At 35.7% G+C, this 22,878-nt stretch overlaps 1 protein-coding gene across 20 annotated transcripts in view; it reads left to right on the top strand.

Moving 5' to 3' along the window:
- The window catches only part of CTNNA3 (catenin alpha 3), a 1,911,430-nt gene that overhangs the window by 1,013,371 nt on the left and 875,181 nt on the right, over positions 1 to 22,878 (top strand). For all 20 annotated transcript variants that reach the window (XM_055590589.1, XM_055590598.1, XM_055590586.1 and 17 more), the window contains one exon: positions 2,645 to 2,797. In XM_055590589.1, coding sequence (XP_055446564.1) covers positions 2,645 to 2,797 — 153 coding nt within the window. The remainder of the gene's footprint in view (positions 1 to 2,644; positions 2,798 to 22,878) is intronic.

Here is a 22,878-nt window from a genome sequence, read left to right as displayed (position 1 = left end):
AATACTCCATTGTGTATATGTACCACTGCTTTCTTATCCATTCATCTGCTGATGGACATCTAGGTTGCTTCCATGTCCTGGCTATTATAAACAGTGCTGCGATGAACACTGGGGTACACGTGTCTCTTTCCCTTCTGGTTTCCTCAGTGTGTATGCCCAGCAGTGGGATTGCTGGATCATAAGGCAGTTCTATTTCCAGTTTTTTAAGGAATCTCCACACTGTTCTCCACAGTGGCTGTACTAGTTTGCATTCCCACCAACAGTGTAAGAGGGTTCCCTTTTCTCCACACCCTCTCCAGCATTTATTGCTTGTAGACTTTTGGATCGCAGCCATTCTGACTGGTGTGAAATGGTACCTCATAGTGGTTTTGATTTGCATTTCTCTGATAATGAGTGATGTTGAGCATCTTTTCATGTGTTTGTTAGCCATCTGTATGTCTTCTTTGGAGAAATGTCTATTTAGTTCTTTGGCCCATTTTTTGATTGGGTCATTTATTTTTCTGGAGTTGAGCTGTAGGAGTTGCTTGTATATTCTCGAGATTAGTTGTTTGTCAGTTGCTTCATTTGCTATTATCTTCTCCCATTCTGAAGGCTGTCTTTTCACCTTGATAATAGTTTCCTTTGATGTGCAGAAGCTTTTAAGGTTAATTAGGTCCCATTTGTTTATTTTTGCTTTTATTTCCAATATTCTGGGAGGTGGGTCATAGAGGATCCTGCTGTGATGTATGTCAGAGAGTGTTTTGCCTATGTTCTCCTCTAGGAGTTTTATAGTTTCTGGTCTTACGTTGAGATCTTTAATCCATTTTGAGTTGATTTTTGTGTATGGTGTTAGAAAGTGTTCTAGTTTCATTCTTTTACAAGTGGTTGACCAGATTTCCCAGCACCACTTGTTAAAGAGATTGTCTTTAATCCATTGTATATTCTTGCCTCCTTTGTCAAAGATAAGATGTCCATATGTGCGTGGATTTATCTCTGGGCTTTCTATTTTGTTACATTGATCTATATTTCTGTCTTTGTGCCAGTACCATACTGTCTTGATAACTGTGGCTTTGTAGTAGAGCCTGAAGTCAGGTAGGTTGATTCCTCCAGTTTCATTCTTCTTTCTCAAGATCGCTTTGGCTATTCGAGGTTTTTCGTATTTCCATACAAATTGTGAAATGAAAGAAAAAAAGGATAAAAGGAAGAGAAGGTCATTGAAAATAACTCCACCTCTGACAGATTTCTTCTACTTTTCTCTTACGTATGTAGAACTAATGCACCCTATAGTTGCCAGCTAACTCCTAACTTATCTGTTGTCTGACTTCACTGGTCTACTCTTTGTGGACATCAAACAGCTCATTCACTTAAGGTCTTTCCCTCTCCTGGAAACACTTAGCACTCTACATCCTGTGGAAGTAACTGCTCAGTAAATGTTAATTAGTTGCCGTTAGTGATTTACTTGTCTGCATGCTATGCAGAATCTTTCCTTGGGGATCTTCCTATTGCCTTTGTGAAATTGTTGATAGCCATAAAATTTCACAGTTCTTCTGAGAAAGCACCACTATCTTAGAGGAAGGTATTTTCTGCCCCCAAATCTGTAACTATTATGGATATATCCTATCATTGCTAAAGGAAGAGAGACAGTGTTTTGTTTTGTTTTTCCATGTAGCTACATCACTCAACCTCTTGAAAGTATATTAATTCTCATGTAATCTAAAACTAGAATAAGTATCTCCTGGTTTTAAAATATATACTAAAATGTAATTTTCACAGAAGGCAAATTATAGATTCTGTCTGATAGCTATTCATATCTTTGTTTTATTACATAGGTTATTAAATTAAGTGAAGGAATTGACCAAAAACTTTGGACCCATTCATACTCATTGCCATTGTTAATGAAACATTCAAGATATTGTGATCCTTAAAAACTCAATATTATATAAATATAATGCATTATTTTTCCAACTTAGTTTTAAATTTCAGAAAATATCTGCTGAGCAGAATAATTGCCTGATTGTCATTTATAAGCTTACACATAATCTAATTTAAAAGAACTAATTGTAGCAGAATGTTATACTTGTTTAATAATTTAAGGTGTGAGGGCAAGAACAATTAATGCAAACAAAGAAAATTGGACATCAAAACTCATTTATTATTCTCCTTGCTCTATTAATCTGTTATCAACTGGCATAATCAGTGATCTAACTTGGTTTAATTACCTTGAAGTCTACAATTTAGCTAATCAAAATTTATCATGAGTTCTTCCTACAAGGCAGAAAACATTTTATAATTTTGTAATTATGAAAATACATGCTGTACCATGTTGTTTGTACACATGCATAAACATTATAAGAGTGCAATTTCTTTGAGGGAAAAATGGAGTACTGTCACTTATAATTTGACCTCTAGGCTAAGTACAGTTTAAGAAAAAAATAGTAATTTTTGAGAGCAAGAAAGCTATTGTTCAATATTTTTTTTTCTTGGATATTTACCTTGTTTCAGCTTTGTAAGTGACATTCATACACAGTCTTAAATATTATGATTTTAAAAGACTGTGCAAAAATATATAAAAGGAATTTTGTAATTACTGAGATTGTAAAAATATGAAATAATATGAACCATTTCCTGGGGTGGAAAAAAAACTGAATTTTTTACTTCTCCTCAGCTCCGTAAGGCTATCATAGATCATGTGTCAGACTCCTTTTTGGATACAACAGTCCCACTTCTGGTTCTCATTGAAGCTGCCAAGAATGGCCGGGAAAAGGAAATAAAAGAATATGCTGCAATATTCCGTGAACACACCAGCAGGCTTGTAGAGGTAAGTGCGCTGAAATTATAACTACTCTAAATCCAGGAGAATAGGGCTCTCATTCTGCATTTATAGCTGAACTGAGCTCAAATACAAACTTTTGACCATTTACAGCAAATGAAAGAGAGATGGGCCAAAGTAATATGAAGGTATGTATCTCAAATTGTATGAACTATTCCCAGTGGCTTGGAAAGGAACATTTTATTTAGAATTGTGAAAATATGATGAATATATTTTCTTAATACATTTTCTTTTCAGAGCTACACACACACGCACACAAAATCTGGTTAACATGGCTTTTATCATTACAAATATTTTCTTCATATTCTTTTTTTTTTAATTTTATTTTATTTTTAAACTTTACATAATTGTATTAGTTTTGCCAAACATCAAAATGAATCTACTTTAAAAGTATTAGATGCTCTCTCTCATGCCATTTTATTGTTTCTCATCTTTTCATGATTATGTTACTCCTCAGCCTTTCAAATCATATTCAACTATGAAACATGACTGTAGAATGTAGGATATACAGGGATAGAGAAACCCAGAGTAATTAAGAAGAGATAGTGGATTGGTCCATGTCCCAGTAGAAGCAAGAGGAGATGATAATAAAACTATAATCCTCTTCTGCTTGGAAACTGGAGACATACCCCATGTTTTGGGAGGTGGGTTGGCATATGAAGGAGCTATGAAGTGCTGGGAAATTCCTAGAAGACAGATAATGAAATCTGCCATATTATGGGCATCAGTATTGCAGTCATGGTATAAGAGAAAGTCGAGTGGAAGAATGCCCAACACCAGTAAAAAAGTGAGAGTACTCACAAGCCCAGGAACCAGTGGCAGAAAGGGGGAAATGTGGTTGAACTGATTCTCATACTGAACTAGTACCCATTAGTATGACTCTACCAGTTGATTTTGGCTTGTGTCTAGACTCATTGTCAGTGCCCATGCTGTGCTGATTATTAAATGTTATGATTGCCAGAACCTTCCCATATAGGCCATGAACTCTGTGGTGGAACATGTGTTTGGGGGCCCAAATTGCTTATCAAATTTGTATTAGAAATAGTCACCACTTGAATTAGAAACACAGCATTCTACACAATATTTACGAAGGTGAAAGACTTTCCCAACATTTTTAATGTGGATCTGCTGGGAAGGAAGTTTCCATGTAACTAGCACTTCCACTATAAACATTCTGCACCCCAATCCTCACATTTAGAAAATGAAAGGAGTGGATAAATAGGTGGTTACTAAGATAATTTCAGCCCTAAAACTGCCTTACCTCCAACTTTGAAATGTTTGAAGTTCCTAAGAATTCTATGAGAACAGGGCAGCTGATCTAATTCCCATTGGCCTTATGTGGAAATAAAGGACAAAACCCAGACCAAGCTAATGAAGAGTCAAAGCTGAGTTCCAGGTTTGCTTGCATTTAACTAATCCAGTCAATTGCTTATTAGTTATTTATATATTCCTTCTTGTACTCATTCCTCAAATATTTATTAACTATTCCCACAGGAAAATGTTCAAAATTAAAAGAGAGCAGAACAGAAGGAGCAAGTCATTAAAGGCACCAAACTAAATGCTGTCCCTATGAATCATAAACCTTTTGTCTAGAAATGTGTTTTCTAAGCTGAAGGAACATTAATTTATGAAAGTAACTTTTTAGTGAAAAATTCTGAGAGTAAAAGTTGGTTTCTGCTAATATTTCATCGTTACTCCTATTTTCAGTTTAGTTTCTAATGAGACATAACTCTCTTAAGGTGCTCAGTGAAGGACTCCTTGATCACACAGTTTTGGGGAAAAAAGTTCTATTTGTCTTTGTGGAGATTTTACATTTCTGAAAAATCCAGATATAAATAGATCTCTTTAAGTTAAATTTTCCCCAAATCAATTTACCTAAAGTACTCTTTCATAAAACTTATTAGGAAGATGCTGCCTTCCAGGACCCTTGAGAATACTACCTTAATTTTATTACAAAATGATAGTTTATTATTCTGTAGATAGAGCCCTAAGAATCTATTTTAAAATTTAAGGATTTTGAAAATTCTATATTTAATGTGAATATGAAACAATAACAGATTTTTGGAATTTTGAGTTACTGACGGATGGAGAATGGGTCTTATTCAACTCTCTTTGTTCCCTTAACACATTATAATGAGGTTATGTTGGCTTTGGAATGTTCCAGTTCTCATTCTGGTATTACTTAGAAACTTGCCTTCAGTTCCAATAAGCTTTTACTACTTAACAAACATCCTCAAACTTAGTGCTTTAAAACAGTAATTTATTATTTATGATTATTCTCTTATTGATTTTCTTGTTGACTGGGCAGTTCTTACGTAGGGTCTCTCATGTTCTTGTTGTCAACTGTTGGTTGGAGATGAAGCCCTTCAAATGTTTGACTAGGCTAGACATCCAAGATGGTACATTCACAAATTTGAAAGTGCATGCTATCTGTCAGCTGGGAGCTTAGCTGTGGTTGTTGACTGGAGCACAAACCAATATATAGCCTTTCCATTGTGGCTTCAGCGTCTTGCAGCATAATTTCTAGGTTCTGAGATGAGAAGTCCCAAGAGCAAGTCAGAAACAGGAAGTAGAGCTGACATTCCCTTAATGTCTGGGCCCAGAACTTGATAGAGTGCAGTTTCCACGGTAGTTTATTGACTGAAGCCGTCACAGGGCCTGACCAAACACAAGGGGATAGGAGGGGGCATGAGACTCCATCTCTGGCTGGAAGGAGTAGCAGAATATTTGTGACCACCTTTAATCTACACTTCTCTCCTCAGGGCTTCATTTGCTTCAGCTGTAAAGAGAAGGTTAAACAAGATAACTACCAAGGTCACTACCAGTTTCTAAAATTGTAAGATCTGACACATTACAAGAGAGATACTCTTACCTTTCTAAGAGATAAAGACATAGAAGAAAATGAAAATGGTTTTTAAGTATACTGCTTGAACACTGGGTTGTATATACCAAGGAGTTGGAGGGGGAGGAAGGAGCACTGCATTTATCTTCTGGGAAAATTCTTTTTTTGAAAGGAGCTGTCTAACCAAAGCAACAGAGAAAATCATCATTAATTTACTACAAACATTGAGACAGAAGTGTCTGGGACAGAGTCTGAGTACATAAGACAGCTCAAATATATCATTTTCAGAGGATATTGTGAGTTCACTTTGTATAGATTGCTTACCAGTCTTACCACCTCCTTTTTCCTTACCACTGCCCCTATACAGACATGCGCATATACCCATCTTATTTCCAAGCTGGGTTATCTGACATAGGAGGGCAAAAGTCTTAGAATCTGAATGACTTCAGGAAAAAACTATTTTCAGTCTGTCTCGGTTTTGATACCTCAACTCTGTCAGAGAAGTCTGCAATCTAAACGTGAACTTGTTGAGGGAAGTCGTAAATGTGAAGAAAAAAAAGTCCATTTTTAAAGAATTCCTGTCAGATCTTTGGAGAAAAACTCCATGCTGTTTAAAGGAATGCTTTAGATAATGGTTAACTTGTGACTTCTATGAAAGGAATAGTAAAAATGTAGAACTGAACACAAAGAAAAAAAAAAACACAAAATGGTAAGAAATTCTACGGGAAATATGTAGAAAACAAAAAATATTCAGAGCATTGGATAAAGAAATAGGAATGAGAAGCAGAGTGACCAATAAATTAGGCCTAAACATTCTCATTCTCTAGTGAAGTCATGTCTATTTTATTATTTAGCAAGTTTCAGTTCAGTTCAGTCGCTCAGTCGTGTCCGACTCTTTGCGACCCCATGAATTGCAGCACGCCAGGCCTCCCTGTCCATCACCATCTCCTGGAGTTCACTCAAACTCATGTCCATTGAGTCAGTGATGCCATTCAGCCATCTCATCCTCTGTCATCCCCTTCTCCTCCTGCCCCCAATCCCTCCCAGCATCAGAGTCTTTTCCAATGAGTCAACTCTTTGCATGAGATGATGTCTTAGGGCACCATTAACTCTACTGGCTGCCACCAATCATACTATTAAACAGGAAGTTTAAAATACTAATTTTACTTTTAAAAATAAAACTATTCAGTAATTCTTGAGAGTAAGGATTTTATTTCTTATCGCTTTAACCTCCTCTAATAGCCAAGTCTATAAGCTAGTTCTCAATATATCTGTCTTGAATGAAGAAACACATTCCTAACACCAATGCAGTCTTCTTTCTCTATAAAAAGTTGACTGAAGAGTTCTGGTAACTGGACTTGAGATATACACCTGATCCCAATTATTTAGTAGCATCCCTTTCTACTCTATTGTACAAGGATGCTTTAAAATAATACTTCACAGTGATAATAGCCAGTGCCTTTGCTAATAATTATCAAAACCAGACATTAGAAACCCTGCTCCAGATCTCCTTCAGAAGGAATTTGTAGCAATTTGATAACATCATTTAAGACTTTTGCCCACTTCAAAGATACAGTTTGTAACTTTAATGTGGTAATATAACTATTATTCAAAACCATACTATTATATATTAAATAAAGGCATTGTTTATATAATGGCTATTATTTAATATTTCTCTAAAATTAAATCTTAAAAATTCCACCATAATTTTTTTTGGTTGTATTACTATTTGTTTTCAACAAGTAAATCATGCTGAACACTGCACTTGCTACCAATTGAATGGTAAAATCTCCTGTTTGTTCCATGGAAATTATCATATTAATTATTATTAAGCATGACAGTGTTAATAATCTAGGCCTAAAAAATTCCTGTGAATTAGTGAAGTTTCTTTATGTGAAAAGCCAGCTTCGTCAGTGCTTTGACTTATTCATCAAAAATTCATCTGTCTTGATGTACCTTATTTTAGTAAGTCATGGGAGCCTTTCATCAAAAAGGAAAAAGTGGGTGGACATTTAATTATAATACTTCCCTCCAACCTACAAAGCTGATTGTTCCCACTCACAAAATGGCAAGCCAGATTTAGCAAAGCCCCAGTGCCAAGAGAAAAGACTTTAGAGGGGACTCTTGCTGTTTGCAAGAATGCTCATTGCTATCAGCTCTACTAATATTGTTGCATTTTGACAGAATGCTGTTCAAATGTCACACAATGCTTTAACGGATCATCTGTTATAAAATAAGGATATGTTTGGATATAAATAAATCAGTCTTTTAGAGTCCTATCCCATTCTTCCTCCTTTCCACCCCTCAAGAAGAAAAGAAAAAGAACAAACTGATATTTACACTTGTACACAAACTAACAACTGTTCTCAGTGAGCATCTTGGCAGCTCTCCTCTTTTGGTGGTGAGGGGATATTATAGCTAAGTCAGAAATGTTTTTGCTTATATAGAATAGAGCACACAGGTGTGACTGCCCACTCCCTGGATTAGAAACTGCTCAGCATTGTAACCTTCTTTTAGCTAAACTTGATTCTTGAAAGCCTATCCTGAAATCATGGTGAGTGACCTTTCCATATTTTAGAGGTTTTTTTATTAATTTTCTATTCATGATCTTTGGAATATAGGGAAAGGTTAGACAATTAGAGATAAGTCATAGACTTTCCATAACAAATACAGGTATATTTAAATGGAATATAGTGTTTTGGAATTAAAAGGAGAAAAAAATAATGTGAGATTAGTTTGGAAATTCAACATGAAGTTAGCAATATTTACATAAAGCCTTGAAAACTAGTCAGGATTTGGATTTGAAAAACTAGAACTCTGAGTGGAGATACGGCATAAATAAAGGCACAATTCTCATCCCTGTGTTGAAGAATATAGCAGAAATGAAATCTAGATTGTTAAATTGGTAGTGGAAAGTGAGTTAGTGGTAGTTCATGAATAGCCTTGAATATTTGAATGCCAGGGTGAAGAAATTAGATTTCATCTTATAGAACTGGATCCAGCAAGTTGCTTGTCACCAGGGGAGGCTCTAAAGGGAAGTCATATTGTATAGGGGCAATTTTGCATCCAAACTTAAAAACTTCTACCCTTAATAATTGATTCAAATCTCATGAACATAAACTGTCATTTAAAAATGAGTGCATCTAAAACCTAATTTATTATCATACATTAAAGAGAAAGAAGAAACTTAGTTGTTATGATGAAATTGGAACAGACAAGCAAATATCTCAGGACTTTTAATGGTATCCAATAGAAATAGAAGCCCGGCCACATACATAATTTTAAATTTCCTAGTAGGCATTCTAAAAATAAACAGGTAAACTAATTTTAATGATGCTTTATTTAATCCAGTACAGTCAAAATATTATTATTTTGATATGTAATTAATATAAAAAACTATTGATGAGACATCTTTTTTGTACTACGTCTTAGAAATCTGGTGTATATTTACACTTAAGGCCTGTCTTTACTAGCCATATAATAAGGGTAGTAAAACATTCAATAAATCATTGTTGAGTTAATTAGTGTATAAAAAAGTAGTTGAAAGTCCATTAATCCTAGGAAATCTGTAAAGATTGTAACAGTATGACTTACTAGTAAAAAGTGGAATATGAAGACTTTCTTGATGTTCTTTGGAAAGTTGCTCAGTATCTCATATCTGACCTGTGAAAGGCATTCAGTTCAGTTCAGCCGCTCAGTTGTGTCCTACTCTTAATGACTACAAGGACTGCAGCATGCCAGGCCTCCCCGTCCATCACCAACTCACAGAGTTCACTCAAACTCATGTCCATAGTGTCGGTGATGCCATCCAACCATCTCATCCTCTGTCGTCCCCTTCTCCTCCTGCCTTCTATCTTGCCCAGCATCAGGGTCTTTTCCAGTTAGTTAGCTCTTCACATTAGGTGGTCAAAGTGTTGGAGTTTTAGCTTCAACATCAGTCCTTCCAATGAATATTCAGGACTGATTTCCTTTAGGATGGACTGGTTGAATCTCTTTGTGGTCCAAGGGACTCTCAAGAGGCTTTTCCAACACCACAGTTCAAAAGCATCAATTCTTCAATGCTCAGCTTCTTTATAGTCAAACTCTCACATCCGTACATGACTACTGGAAAAACCAGTGTTGACTAGATGGACCGTTGTTGCAAAGCAATATCTTAGCTTTTTCATATGCTGTCTAGGTTGGTCATAGCTTTTATCCCAAGGAGCAAGTGTCTTTTAATTTCATGGCTGCAATCACCATCTTCAGTGATTTTGAGCCCCCAAAAATAAAGTCTGTCACTGTTTCCATTGTTTTCCCATCTATTTGCCATGAAGTGATGGGACCAGATGCCTTGATCTTAGTTTTCTGAATGTTAAGCTTTAAGCCAACTTTTTCACTCTCCTCTTTCACTTTCATCAAGAGGCTTTTTAGTTCCTCTTCACTTTCTGCCATAAGGGTGGTGTCATCTGCATATATGAGGTTATTAATATTTCTCCCGGCAATCTTGATTCCAGCTTGTGCTTCATCCAGCCCACCGTTTCTCATAATGCACTCCGCATATAAGTTAAATAAGCAGGGTGACAATATATAGCCTTGATGTACTCCTTTCCCAATTTGGAACCAGTCTGTTATTCCATGTCCAATTCTAACTGTTGCTTCCTGACCTGCATACAGATTTCTCAGGAGGCAGATCAGGTGGTCTGGAATTCCCATCTCTTTCAGAATTTTCCACATTTTGTGATCCACACAGTCAAAGGCTTTGTCGTAGTCAATAAAGCAGAAGTAGATGTTTTTCTGGTATTCTCTTGCTTTTTCGGTGATCCAAGAGATGTTGGCAGTTTGGTCTCTGATTCCTCTGCTTTTTCTAAATCCCACTTGAACGTCTGGAAGTTCACAGTTTACATACTGTTGAAGTCTGTCTTGGAAAATTTTGAGCATTACTTTGCTAGCGTGTGAGATGAGTGCAATTGTGTGGTAGTTTGAGTATTCTTTGGCATTGCCTTTCTTTGGGATTGGAGTGAAAACTGATCTTTTCCAGTCCTGTGGCCACTGCCGAGTTTTCCAAATTTGCTGGCATATGGAGTGCAGCACTTTCACAGTATCATCTTTTAGGATTTGAAATAGCTCAACTGGAATTCCATCACCTCCACTAGCTTTGTTCCTAGTGATGCTTCCTAAGGACCACTTGACTTCACATTGCAGGATGTCTGGCTCTAGGTGAATGATCACACCATCATGGTTATGTGGGTCATGAAGATCTTTTTTGGATAATTCTTCTGTGTATACTTGCCGCCTCTTCTTAATATCTTCTGTTTCTGTTAGGTCCATACCATTTCTGTCCTTTATTGTGCCCATCTTTGCATGAAATGTTCCTTTGGTATCTCTAATTTTCTTGAAGAGATCTCTAGTCTTTCCCATTCTATTGTTTTCCTCTATTTTTTTTGCATTGAACTCTGAAAAAGGCTTTCTTATCTCTCGTTCCTATTCTTTGGAACTCTGCATTCAAATGACATGCCCCATTGTAAAGTGAAGATAATAGTAAGATTGAAAAAGTTGACACATTAAAATGCCACATAATGTGGACAGTATTATTTGGTGTTTCTTCCCTTTCCTCTCTTTGACATTTTTTTTTTTTTTCCCAAAAATCTTATCTGGAAAGAGCTTACTTGAATCTCCAAAATCCCGATGAGCAATGAAAATTTCCTTTTAGAAAATTCATTTTATAAGGTAATTTCAAATATACTGTAGTTGTTGAATGTTTGTGTACAACTTCCAGATACAGATATGAGTGTTCTTCAGGAATATTAACAGGCGAAAAAATAGGCATGTGCAAAAATATCTTGTGCTGAAATTGTGTACGCAATATTTTGGTGTATAATTAATTAATACAAAACTTCTGATACTGAAAACTTCCGCATATTACTCTCCATGACTCTATTTGGCCAAAAGTTAACAAGCAAACTTGCTGACAATTACTGATGAATAATGTGAGACCTAGAAGCCACCAAAATTTTCTTTTTTTTGAATCAACAGTCTGATTATGCAAGTTGGAGATAACCTGTTTCTTTTAATCAATTCACTATTCCACTCAATTAAAAAGAAATAGAGAGAGTCCCTACAATGTGATCTATAGAGGTCATTTATACAGATTCCTGCTGTTTAAAACTGGTTTCATTTTTATCTTGTGTGTTTTAAAATGTATGGGTTTGACTCACCTGCTTAGGTGATTTTAGCAAATTAATTAGCCTCTATGGAATTCAATTTAATTATCCGTAGATGCAAAACAAAGGATTAAATAATCTTTTACTGACATTTAAAATTCTAGAAACCAGAAAGAAGAGGTTTCTTTTGTCTGCTTGTTTTTTATGCATAGATAACTTGGATGAAGTTAAATAAAGTATTGGAAGGGTGGTTATTTTATGGATTTCATAGGATGCAAGTTACTTTTTTTTTAGTAATAAGAAGAGAAAAAAAAGGGAAGAAAATAAAGGAAAATAAATTATATTAGTAATCTGTACCAACGTCATGCAAAGCACTTTATACTCATTACCTCATATTAATGCTGACAATATGATTGAGAGAGATATTTTATTACCATTTTGCTGATAAGGAAACTGTAGCTGAAAGAAATGAAGCAACTAGCCTAATATCACACATCTAATAAATGGCAGAGTAGGGAATCAACTTGGTTTTATCAATGGCAGGGATTAAAGGAATAAAGGTAACACAATAAATCTAAAAATAGAAAGTGAACCCAAGTTTTACTCATTTAATTCCTTGATGGTGAGAGCAGAAACCCTTCTGAATGTCTTTCATATGAGAGACCTGCCAGTAAGTGGATCAAGTTGCAAAAGTTCCAAGAGTTGACTTCATTTTTTTTTTTTTTCCTAAGAATCTCTAATCTTACTCCGCCTTCCTTAGCTAGAGAAGCAGAAAGTCAGAAGCATACGTTTACACTCGTGAAATACTTCTGCATTCAGGTGTTCTTCCTAACTCTTGGTTAACTATTTAGCTTTGTGGTCAGTCTAGGATATAAGACCTAAATGAGATCACTACAGCTAGTTCATCTGTAAGGTGATTTTCCAGAACTTGAAATATATTTTGACTTATAATCAGTGTTATTTACACTGTTTAGCATTCTTAGTCCACAAAAGCCTATTAAATTAAAACTTGCAGAGCACTGTATTAGAAGTATTCTTCCTAACCTAAAGATGCATTTAGAGGTGCCCGCTTTACTTAGTCCCTTTACAGCCTTGTGGTGCAGAGCATCACTAAGGTAGGGGCAGAAAATTCAAATGTTTACAGTAGAGGACAAGTTAGTAATGAATGTAAGGGTTCCGTGGGATGGGCCTCTGATGAAATGGAGGAGATAAACCTAATGTAAATGACTGGCCTCACTCATCTTTGGTCAGATATTGCTATGCATAAATGCAGACCAGGGATTCTGACATTATAATTTTTTAAAAGAACCGTGAAATACAGATTTTAATGTAAAATTCTTTAATTTCTAGGTGTAGACAACTGAATCACTTTAAAACAAAATTAAAGCAAAACTAGAATTTCATCATTTGTGCCAATACATAATGCCAGAGACCAGTAGATTTTCAGTCTCTGCTCTGAGGTCAAGTTTTGAAAGACAAGCTTTAGCAAGATGTATTTTTGTAGGAAATGTAGATAATATCTGGAGAATGTCCTGATGTTAAGAATTGGGTATTGAAGCTAGGTAGTAAAATATGGAAAGAAGTTGGTTTAGGGAAGTGGGTTCATTTCAATTTTCTTTCCTCTAGTAGTTAATCTTTGAAATAGGAGGTAAATTGAAAAGGGTTAAGAGCTCAGACAAGATAAGATTTCCTCTTATCATCTCTGTTGCTTGGAAGCAATTCTAGGGTAGAAATGGGGAGACATAAAGGGGGATCTTGCCAAAGGGCATTTCATATGTATGTTAAACTCAGTTAAAGCTATAACTTGTGTATGTTCAACACGTTTCTTTTATAAGAAATCAGTTAGCCTGACACTTTCTGCAAAAGGAAGTGTTATATTTGATGCTTTTTAAAAAATGCTCCCATTACTGAAAATTGAGTCAAATTTACTTTGCATTCCTTTGATCACTTTGTCTATAGTATAAGGAACATGAAAAGAGACTTGGGTTTTCTAGATCATTCTTTGACAGTTTTGTGAAATTATGCATGGAGTTCCAAAAGAAAAGCAGAACATCTTTAGAGGGTTTGAATTTTGTGGTTTGAATCAGTCTGTTAAATGACTGCTACACATTCTCTTTCTCCTTCCCTTATCTTTCTTTCACTTAAACTCTCCTTCTCACTCTTTCACTACGACTATAGCTATAGTCAAATTATTATTCATTGTGTCAAAGGAGAACATCTAGTTGTTTTAATTTTCCTTTGCTAGCAACATCATGTCTAAAGAGTTGGCATTATGTTTGCAAAAAGATCTATCCTCAGACAATTATTTTTTAAGGCATGAGCTGTGCTGGTGCTGTGGGTTCTATCACAGACAGAAAAAGATAGACTTTGCTCTATTGGAGCTTATCGTCAAGGAGGCAGTAAATGGTAATTGTGTATGGTTGTGATAAATTATGTGGATGAACTACTGGGTTCTATTAGGACATTTATGGTTATTGGGTAGGTTTAGGATAAAAACATTACATTTTTGGAGAACTGACTTCTAAGCTGTCAACGTAAAAGGATTTTTTGTTTAAAAGTCAGATTAGGGGCTTCCCTGGTAGTCCAGTGGTTAAGCTCTGCACTTCCAATTCAGGGGGCACAGGTTTAATCCCTGGCCGGGGAGGTAAGATCCCACATGCCAGGCTGTGAAGAATTTAAATAAATAAACTGTCTGAAAAAAAAAAAAGTCAAATTAGGCAAAGGAGAAATAGAAAGAGGGGTAGTTTAGAGATAGGATTGGACTGGCCCATTAACTTCTCAGAAATAGCAGTGCAGATTTCTTATATGGTACAGGGAGTTATATGGTACCTGCATGTTTAACGTAATAAGAAACTGTCAAAACTTTTTTTTCTAAAATGGCAATTTTGCCTTCCCTCCAGCAATGTGTACAATTTCCAGTTGCTCCATATCCTGGCCAGTACTTGGTATTGTCAAATTTTTTGTTTTGTCATTCTACGGTATATAATTCTTTTTATATTTTATAATAATTTTTAATTTGCATTTCCCTAATTACTCATGATGTTGAATATCATTTTTATGATAAAATTATAAAGATCTAATTCTTTATAATGTACCTATTAAATTATATACATTCTAGTGATTTTTAGAATATTCAGATTGTGCAACCATCACAATCAATTTTAAAGCATTTTTATCCCACCTAAACTAGATAATCACTAAGTTACTTTCTGGCTCTGTAGATTTGCCTATTCTTGATGCTATGTATAAGTGGAATCAAACAACATGTGGTCTTTTGTGACTGGCTTCTTTCACTCAGCATAATGTTTTCAAGTTTCATCATGTGTAGCAGGCAGCAGCACTTCATTCCCTGTTATGGCTAATTCTGTGTGTGGGTATATCATGATTTATTTGTTTATTCATAAATTGTTGGGCACTGAGCTCTTTCCACCTTTTGGCTATTATTTGTAATTCTGATGAACATTTTTATACAGGTTTTTGTGTGGGCATATGTTTTTATTTTTCTTGGGTACATACCTAACAGTGGAATTCCTGGGTCATGTGATAAACCTATATTTACCACAGGTGATAATCCTGTATTAACCATTTGAGAAACTGCCAGATCCTTTTCTAGTGGTACCAGGCTCTACCATTTTATTCCTACCAGCAATGTGTGAGGGTTTCAGTTCTACTCATCCTTGTCCACACTTATTGTTTGCCTTTGATTATAGTCATCCTACTGGATATATCTCATTGTTGCTTTGATTTGCAATTCCCCCCTGGCAAATTATGTTATGTAATTTCATTTGCTTATTGCCTACTTGTATATCTTTTCTAGGTAAATATTAGTTTAAGTCTTTGACTCATTTTGCAAATTGGATTGTTATCTTTTTATTATTGAGATATAGTAGTTCTTTCTATCGGAGAAGGCAATAGCACCCTACTCCAGTACTCTTGCCTGGAAAATCCCATGGATGGAGGAGCTTGGTAGGCTGCAGTCCATGGGGTCGCTAAGAGTCGGACACGACTGAGCAACTTCACTTTCACTTTTCACTTTCATGCATTGGAGAAGGAAATGGCAACCCACTCCAGTATTCTTGCCTGGAGAATTCCAGGGACTGTGGAGCCTGACGGGCTGCCGTCTCTGGGGTCGCACAGAGTCAGACACGACTGAAGCGACTTAGCAGCAGCAGTTCTTTCTATATTCTAGAGGCAAGTCCCTTATTGGATATGTAATTTGCAAAGTTTTCTTCTATTTTGTGTGTTGTCTTTTCATTTCTTGATGGTACCCTTTGTTGTTGTTGTCTTTTTTAAGTTTTTTTTCTATTTTTTTATTAAGCAAAAATTTTAATTAACCAAGAGTTCATGCCTTATCATTTTTATCCATCATTGTATTACTTTTTGAATGGCTTGAGAATTATCCATTCTTTGGTATATTCTATGGGTCTCCTTCATTTGAGTAATCAAGATGTGTCTGCATCTGATAGTCAAAAGTTTTAAATATTGACAAAGTTCTATTGACCTCTTTTTTTATTTTGTTCTTTGTGTATTTGGCTTCATATATAAGAAACCATTGACTAATTAAAAATTATGAAGATTTGCACTTATGTTTTATTCTAGGAGTTTTATACATTTACATTTATGTATTAGATTAACTTTGAGTTAACTTTCACTTATTGTATTGCATATACAAGAAAAATCTAATATTATTAGTTTTTTGCAGTCTCCTGGTTTCTCAGTGATAACGAATTTGTCTGCAATACAGGAGATGGAGGTTTGATCCCTGGGTTGAGAAGATCCCTTGGACAGAGGAGCCTGAAAGCCTGTAGTCCATGGGGTCGAGTAAGAGTCAGACATGACTTAGCAATTGCTAACAATAACAAATTCATTAATTCCAGAATCATTTGTTGAAAAGGCTACTATCTTCTAATTGAACCCTGTAAATCAATAGACTGTAAATATGAGTATTTATTTCTTGACTCAGTTCTATTCCATTGATCTATATGTCTATTATTAGTGCCACTCTGTCTTAACTGATGTAGCTTTGTTATAAGTTTTAAAATCAGAAAATGTGAGTCCACCTCCCATTGTGTTCTTTCTTTTTCAATATAGTTTTGGATATTATGAGTCCTCTGAATTTCCATATGAATTGTGGGATAAGTATAAAATTCCTGAGAAAAAAAATACATGGAATTTTGATAGGGATTGTGTTGAATCTATAGATTAATTGGTGCATATTACCATCTTTACAATTTTAACAATATTAAGTCTCCTGATCCATAAATGTGAAATGTCTTTCCATTTACTTAGATTAGAAGGCAATGGCAACCCACTCCATTACTCTTGCCTGGAAAAATCCCATGGACGGAGGAGCCTGGTAGGCTGCAGTCCATGGGGTTGCTAAGAGTCAGATACGACTGAGTGTCTTCACTTTCACTTTTCACTTTCATGCATTGGAGATGGAAATGGCAACCCACTCCAGTGTTCTTGCCTGGAGAATCCCAGGGATGGGGAAGCCTCGTGGGCTGCTATCTATGGGGTTGCACGGAGTTGGACACAACTGAAGTGACTTAGCAGCAGCTATAATTTATTTCAACAAATTTTTGTAGTTTTCAGCATATAAATTCACACTTCTTTAGTTATTCCTAGCATTTTGTTCCTTTTGATGCTATTATACATGTTCAGTTCAATTCAGTTCAGTCTCTCAGTTGTGTCCAACTCTTTGCAACCCCATGAATCGCAGCACGTCAGGCCTTCCTGTCCATCACCAACTCCCAGAGTTTACTCAAACTCATGTCCATCGAGTCGGTGATGTCATCCAGCCATCTCATCTTCTGTCATCCCCTTCTCCTCCTTCTGCCAATCCCTCCCAGCATCAGAGTCTTTTCCAATGAGTCAACTTTTCTCATGAGGTGGCCAAAGTATTAGAGTTTCAGCTTTTGTATCAGTCCTTCCAAAGAACACCCAAGACTGATCTCCTTTAGAATGGACTGGTTGGATCTCCTTGCAGTCCAAGGAACTCTGAAGAGTCTTCTCCAAGACCGCAGTTCAAAAGCATCAATTCTTCAGTGCTCAGCCTTCTTCACAGTCCAACTCTCACATCCATACATGACCACTGGATAAACCATAGCCTTGTCTAGACAGACCTTTGTCGGTAAAGTAATGTCTCTGCTTTTGAATATGCTATCTAGGTTGGTCATAACTTTCCTTCCAAGGAGTAAGCATCTTTTAATTTCATGGCTGCACACTGTTTATAATAGCCAGGACATGGAAGCAACCTAGATGTCCATCAGCAGATGAATGGATAAGAAAGCTGTGGTACATATACACAATGGAGTATTACTCAGCCATTAAAAAGAATACATTTGAATCAGTTCTAATGAGGTGGATGAAACTGGAGCCTATTAAACAGAGTGAAGTAAGCCAGAAAGAAAAACACCAATACAGTATACTAACGCATATATATGGAATTTAGAAAGATGGTAACAATAACCCTGTGTACGAGACAGCAAAAGAGACACTGATGTATAGAACAGTCTTATGGACTCTGTGGGAGAGGGAGAGGGTGGGAAGATTTGGGAGAATGGCATTGAAACATGTAAAATATCATGTGTGAAACAAATTGCCAGTCCAGGTTCGATGCACGATACTGGATGCTTGGGGCTAGTGCACTGGGACGACCCAGAGGGATGGTATGGGGAGGGAGGAGGGAGGAGGGTTCAGGATGGGGAACACATGTATACCTGTGGTGGATTCATTTTGATATTTGGCAAAACTAATACAATTATGTAAAGTTTAAAAATAAAATAAAATAAAAAAAAAATAATTTCATGGCTGCAGTCACCATCTGCAATGATTTTGGAGCCCCAAAAATAAAGTCTGACACTGTTTCCACTGTTTGCCCATCTATTTGCCATGAAGTGATGGGACCAGATGCCATGATCTCAGTTTTCTGAATGTTGAGCTTTAAGCCAACTTTTTCACTCTCCACTTTCACTTTCATCAAGAGGCTTTTTAGTTCCTCTTCACTTTCTGCCATAAGGGTGGTGTCATCTGCATATCTGAGGTTATTGATATTTCTCCCTGCAATCTTGATTCCAGTTTGTGCTTCTTCCAGCCCAGTGTTTCTCATGACGTACTCGGCATAAAAGTTAAATAAGCAGGGTGACAGTATACAGCCTTGATGTACTCCTTTTCCTATTTGGAACCAGTCTGTTGTTCCATGTCCAGTTCTAACTGTTGCTTCCTGACCTGCATACAGGTTTCTCAAGAGGCAGGTTTCTCAAGAGGACTGTTTTGTTGACCATGATGGCTACTCCATTTCTTCTAAGGGATTCCTGCCCATAGTAGTATATATAATGGCCATCTGAGTTAAACTCACCCATTCTAGTCCATTTTAGTTTGCTGATTCCTAGAATGTCGACGTTCACTCTTGCCATCTCCTCTTTGACCACTTCCAATTTGCCTTGACTCTTGGACCTAACATTTCAGGTCCTATGCATTATTGCTCTTTACAGCTTCGGACCTTGCTTCTATCACCAGTCACGTCCACAACTGGGTATTGTTTTTGCTTTGGCTCCATCCCTTCATTCTTTCTGGAGTTATTTCTCCACTGATCTCCAGTAGCATACTGGGCACCTACCAACCTTTGGAGTTCCTCTTTCAGTATCCTGTCATTTTGCCTTTTCATACTGTTCATGGGGTTCTCAAGCCAAGAATACTGAAGTGGTTTGCCATTCAATATTATACATGTTATTGTTTCTTATTTTTATTTTTAGATTTTTTTTTGCAGTATATTGAAATGCAGTATTTTATGTGAATTGACCTTGCATCCTGAAACTTTGCCAAACTTAATTATTAGCTATAATAGGTTGGGTAAGTTTGTGTGTACTGCTTAATATTTTCCAACATAAGGTCATTCATCTGAGAATATAATTATTGCTAAGTCGCTTCAGTCGTGTCTGACTCTGTGTGACCCCATAGACGGCAGCCCACGAGGCACCCCCATCCCTGAGATTCTCCAGGCAAGAACACTGGAGTGGATTGCCATTTCCTTCTCCAATGCATGAAAGGAAAATTGAAAGTGAAGTCGCTCAGTTGTGTCCGACTCTTCGCGATCCCATGGACTGCAGCCTACCAGGCTCCTCCGTCCATGGGATTTTCCAGGCAAGAGTACTGGAGTGGGGTGCCATTGCCTTCTCCAGAATATAATTATTATGTCTTTTCAAATATAGTTGACTTTAATTGCATTTTTAATGCCAACTTCTCTGAATATTATTGTATGTTTTTTTTTTCCAACTGTATATTTTATTTAGCAATGTGCCTGTTCAAATATTTTCCCTATTTTTTTAAATTGAGTTATTTACTTTTTTTGTGCTGTTTTAAATATATATATATATATATATATATATATATTTGACTACAAATCCTTTGGTATTTTTGTGATTTATGTGTTATTTATATTTATAAATGTTTTCTGTTATATCTGTTCTTTGTCTTTGTAATATCTTCATAGTATCTTCTTTAAGGCAGAACTTTAAAATTCTAATAAAGTCATAGCTATCAATATTAGTAAACGTGGATCTTGATTTTGTGTTTTTTATAAGAAACTTTTGTATAAAGTTTTTATTTTACCCAGAGTTACAAAGATTTTCTTATATATTTTCTTGAATAAGTTTTATAATGTTTAGTTTTTACACTTGAGTTTTGATCCCATTTTGAGTTAATTTTTGTATAAGGTGCAAGGTAGGGGGAAAGGGTTATTACTTATGGTATATGGATGCCTAGCTTTTTCAGCATAATTTCTCCATTGAATCATATTTGGTCTTTTGTTAAATATCAGTTGACCTGTATTGTGGGTATACCTCCAGCTTATCTATTCCATTCCATTGCTCTATGTGTCTACCTTTCACCAATACCCCAGTGTCTTTAAAATTACAACTTTATAGTAAGTCTTGAAGTCAGGTGTTGTGAGTCCTCTAACACAGTTCTTAAAAAAAAAAAGGGTTCCAGCTACTTTACTTCCTTTGTCTTTATGTATAAAATGCTAAATCCCTTATTTTTATAAATGTATACAATCCCTTCAATACCTACAAAACTGTTGCTGGGTTTAAGATTGAAATTGCATTGAATATAGATCAGTACACAAAGAACTGACATCTTGATAATATTGGTTCTTCCAGTTCATTAAGATGATATATATCTCCCATTATTTATGCTATCTTTGTGTTTTTTCATCAGTATTTTATAGTATTTAACATCCAAATATTTTAAATTACTATTTAAAAATTCTTATAATTTTCTTACATTAAATCCTCAAAAATTACATTATAGTCTTAAAAATTTATTACATTAAATTGTAAGATTTTTCTACTAATTTTATTAATTTGTGTATGTATTATGTATGTGTGTGAATTCTCATTTATGTGAGAATTCCAGAAAGCTTGCCTATTAATTAGCTGGCCGTATTTGGAAACTAATTTAAGTAGAAAGTTATGTGCTGCGTTTAATGATAAAAAGTTATATGCATTTTAGAAGGTAGTATAGACTAATGTAGTGGGAAAGAATATAGAATCAAAAGAATCCTGACTTCAATATCACTTATTTAGCGTCACTCAACTTCAAATTTCTCATTAGGAACATGGATATAATAGCATACTTATTTTGTGAGAATTCAATGAAGTAAGTCAAGTAAAGCCTTTATGACAATGTGAAAAGCTACGCACTATGTGATTTCAACTATACGGTATTCTAAGGAAGGCAGAACTTCAGAGACAATAAAAAGATTAGTGGTTGCCAGTGGTTGCGAGAAAGGATGAATAGGCAGAGCACAGAGGATTTTTAGAGCACTGTAAATACTCTGTATGATGCCGTAATGATTGATCACATTCTAATTCATAGACTGTGCAACACCATGAGTGAAATAATGTAAGCTATGGTTTATATTATGATTTGTATGATATATGTCAATGAAGGTTCATAAGTTGTGAAAACACAAAAGTACCACTCTAGTGAGGAATGTTGATAGCGGGAGAGGCTAAGAGGCTATGCATGTTGAGGGGGACAGGGATTATTGGGAAATCTCTGTACTTTAACTCAATTTTGTTCACCTGAAACTGTTAAAAAAATAAACTTTATTATTTTATTAATTTTAAAAGTCTCAGGTAAAAATGAAAATATGGTAGTATAAAAAGATATTCTAAGATAATAAGTCTCATTTTAAAATGTCTTTTGATTAGTGAACGTTTTCATTTATGTCTTCTCAGCTGTTGATGAATATTATTTCATTGTTTTTATATAAACATTATAGCCTGAATCTCCAGGATATTAATTAGGAGTGTAGTACATCTGTCAACTAGCAGAACATCAGATATAAAATACACCTATAAAAGCATCTACAAGGGGACATTTACATTCAAGTTGGCAGATTTATCTGATTTCAAAAATCCAACACTTTTTTGTTTTTTTATTTAATACTTTTTAATTTAATTTTTATTTTATATAACAGGATAGTTGATGTACAATATTGTGTTTGTTTCAGGTGTTGTTTTTCAGTTGCGCAGTCTGTCCCACTTTTTGTGACCCCATGGACTGCAGCACGCCAGGCTTCCCTATCCTTCTTCATATCCCAGAGCTTGCTCAAACTCATGTCCATCAAGTCGGTGATGCCATCCAACCATCCCATCCTCTGTCATCCCCTTCCCCTCCTGACTTCAATCTTTCCCAGCATCAGGGCCTTTATCAATGAGTCAGCACTTCTCATCAGGTAGCTGAAGTATTGGATCTTTAACATCAGTCCTTCCATTGAATATTCAGGGTTGATTTCCTTTTGGATTGACTAGTTTTATCTCCTTGCAGTCCAAGGGACTCTCAAGAGTCTTCTCCAACATCACAGTTCAAAAGCTTCAATTCTTTGGTGCTCAGCCTTCTTTATGGTCCAACTCTCACATCCATACATGACAACTGGAAAAACCATAGCTTTGACCATGTACAAACTCAAAATGGAAGTACAGCAAAACAATTCAGTTATACCCATTCTTTTAAAGATTCTTTTTCCATATAGGTTATTACAGAATATTGAGTAGAGTTCCTTATGCTATTTAGTAGGT

Source organism: Bubalus kerabau, chromosome 1 (assembly GCF_029407905.1).
Source record: "Bubalus kerabau isolate K-KA32 ecotype Philippines breed swamp buffalo chromosome 1, PCC_UOA_SB_1v2, whole genome shotgun sequence".
Lineage (NCBI taxonomy): Eukaryota > Metazoa > Chordata > Mammalia > Artiodactyla > Bovidae > Bubalus > Bubalus kerabau.
This window is presented reverse-complemented; position numbering and strand designations above follow the sequence as displayed.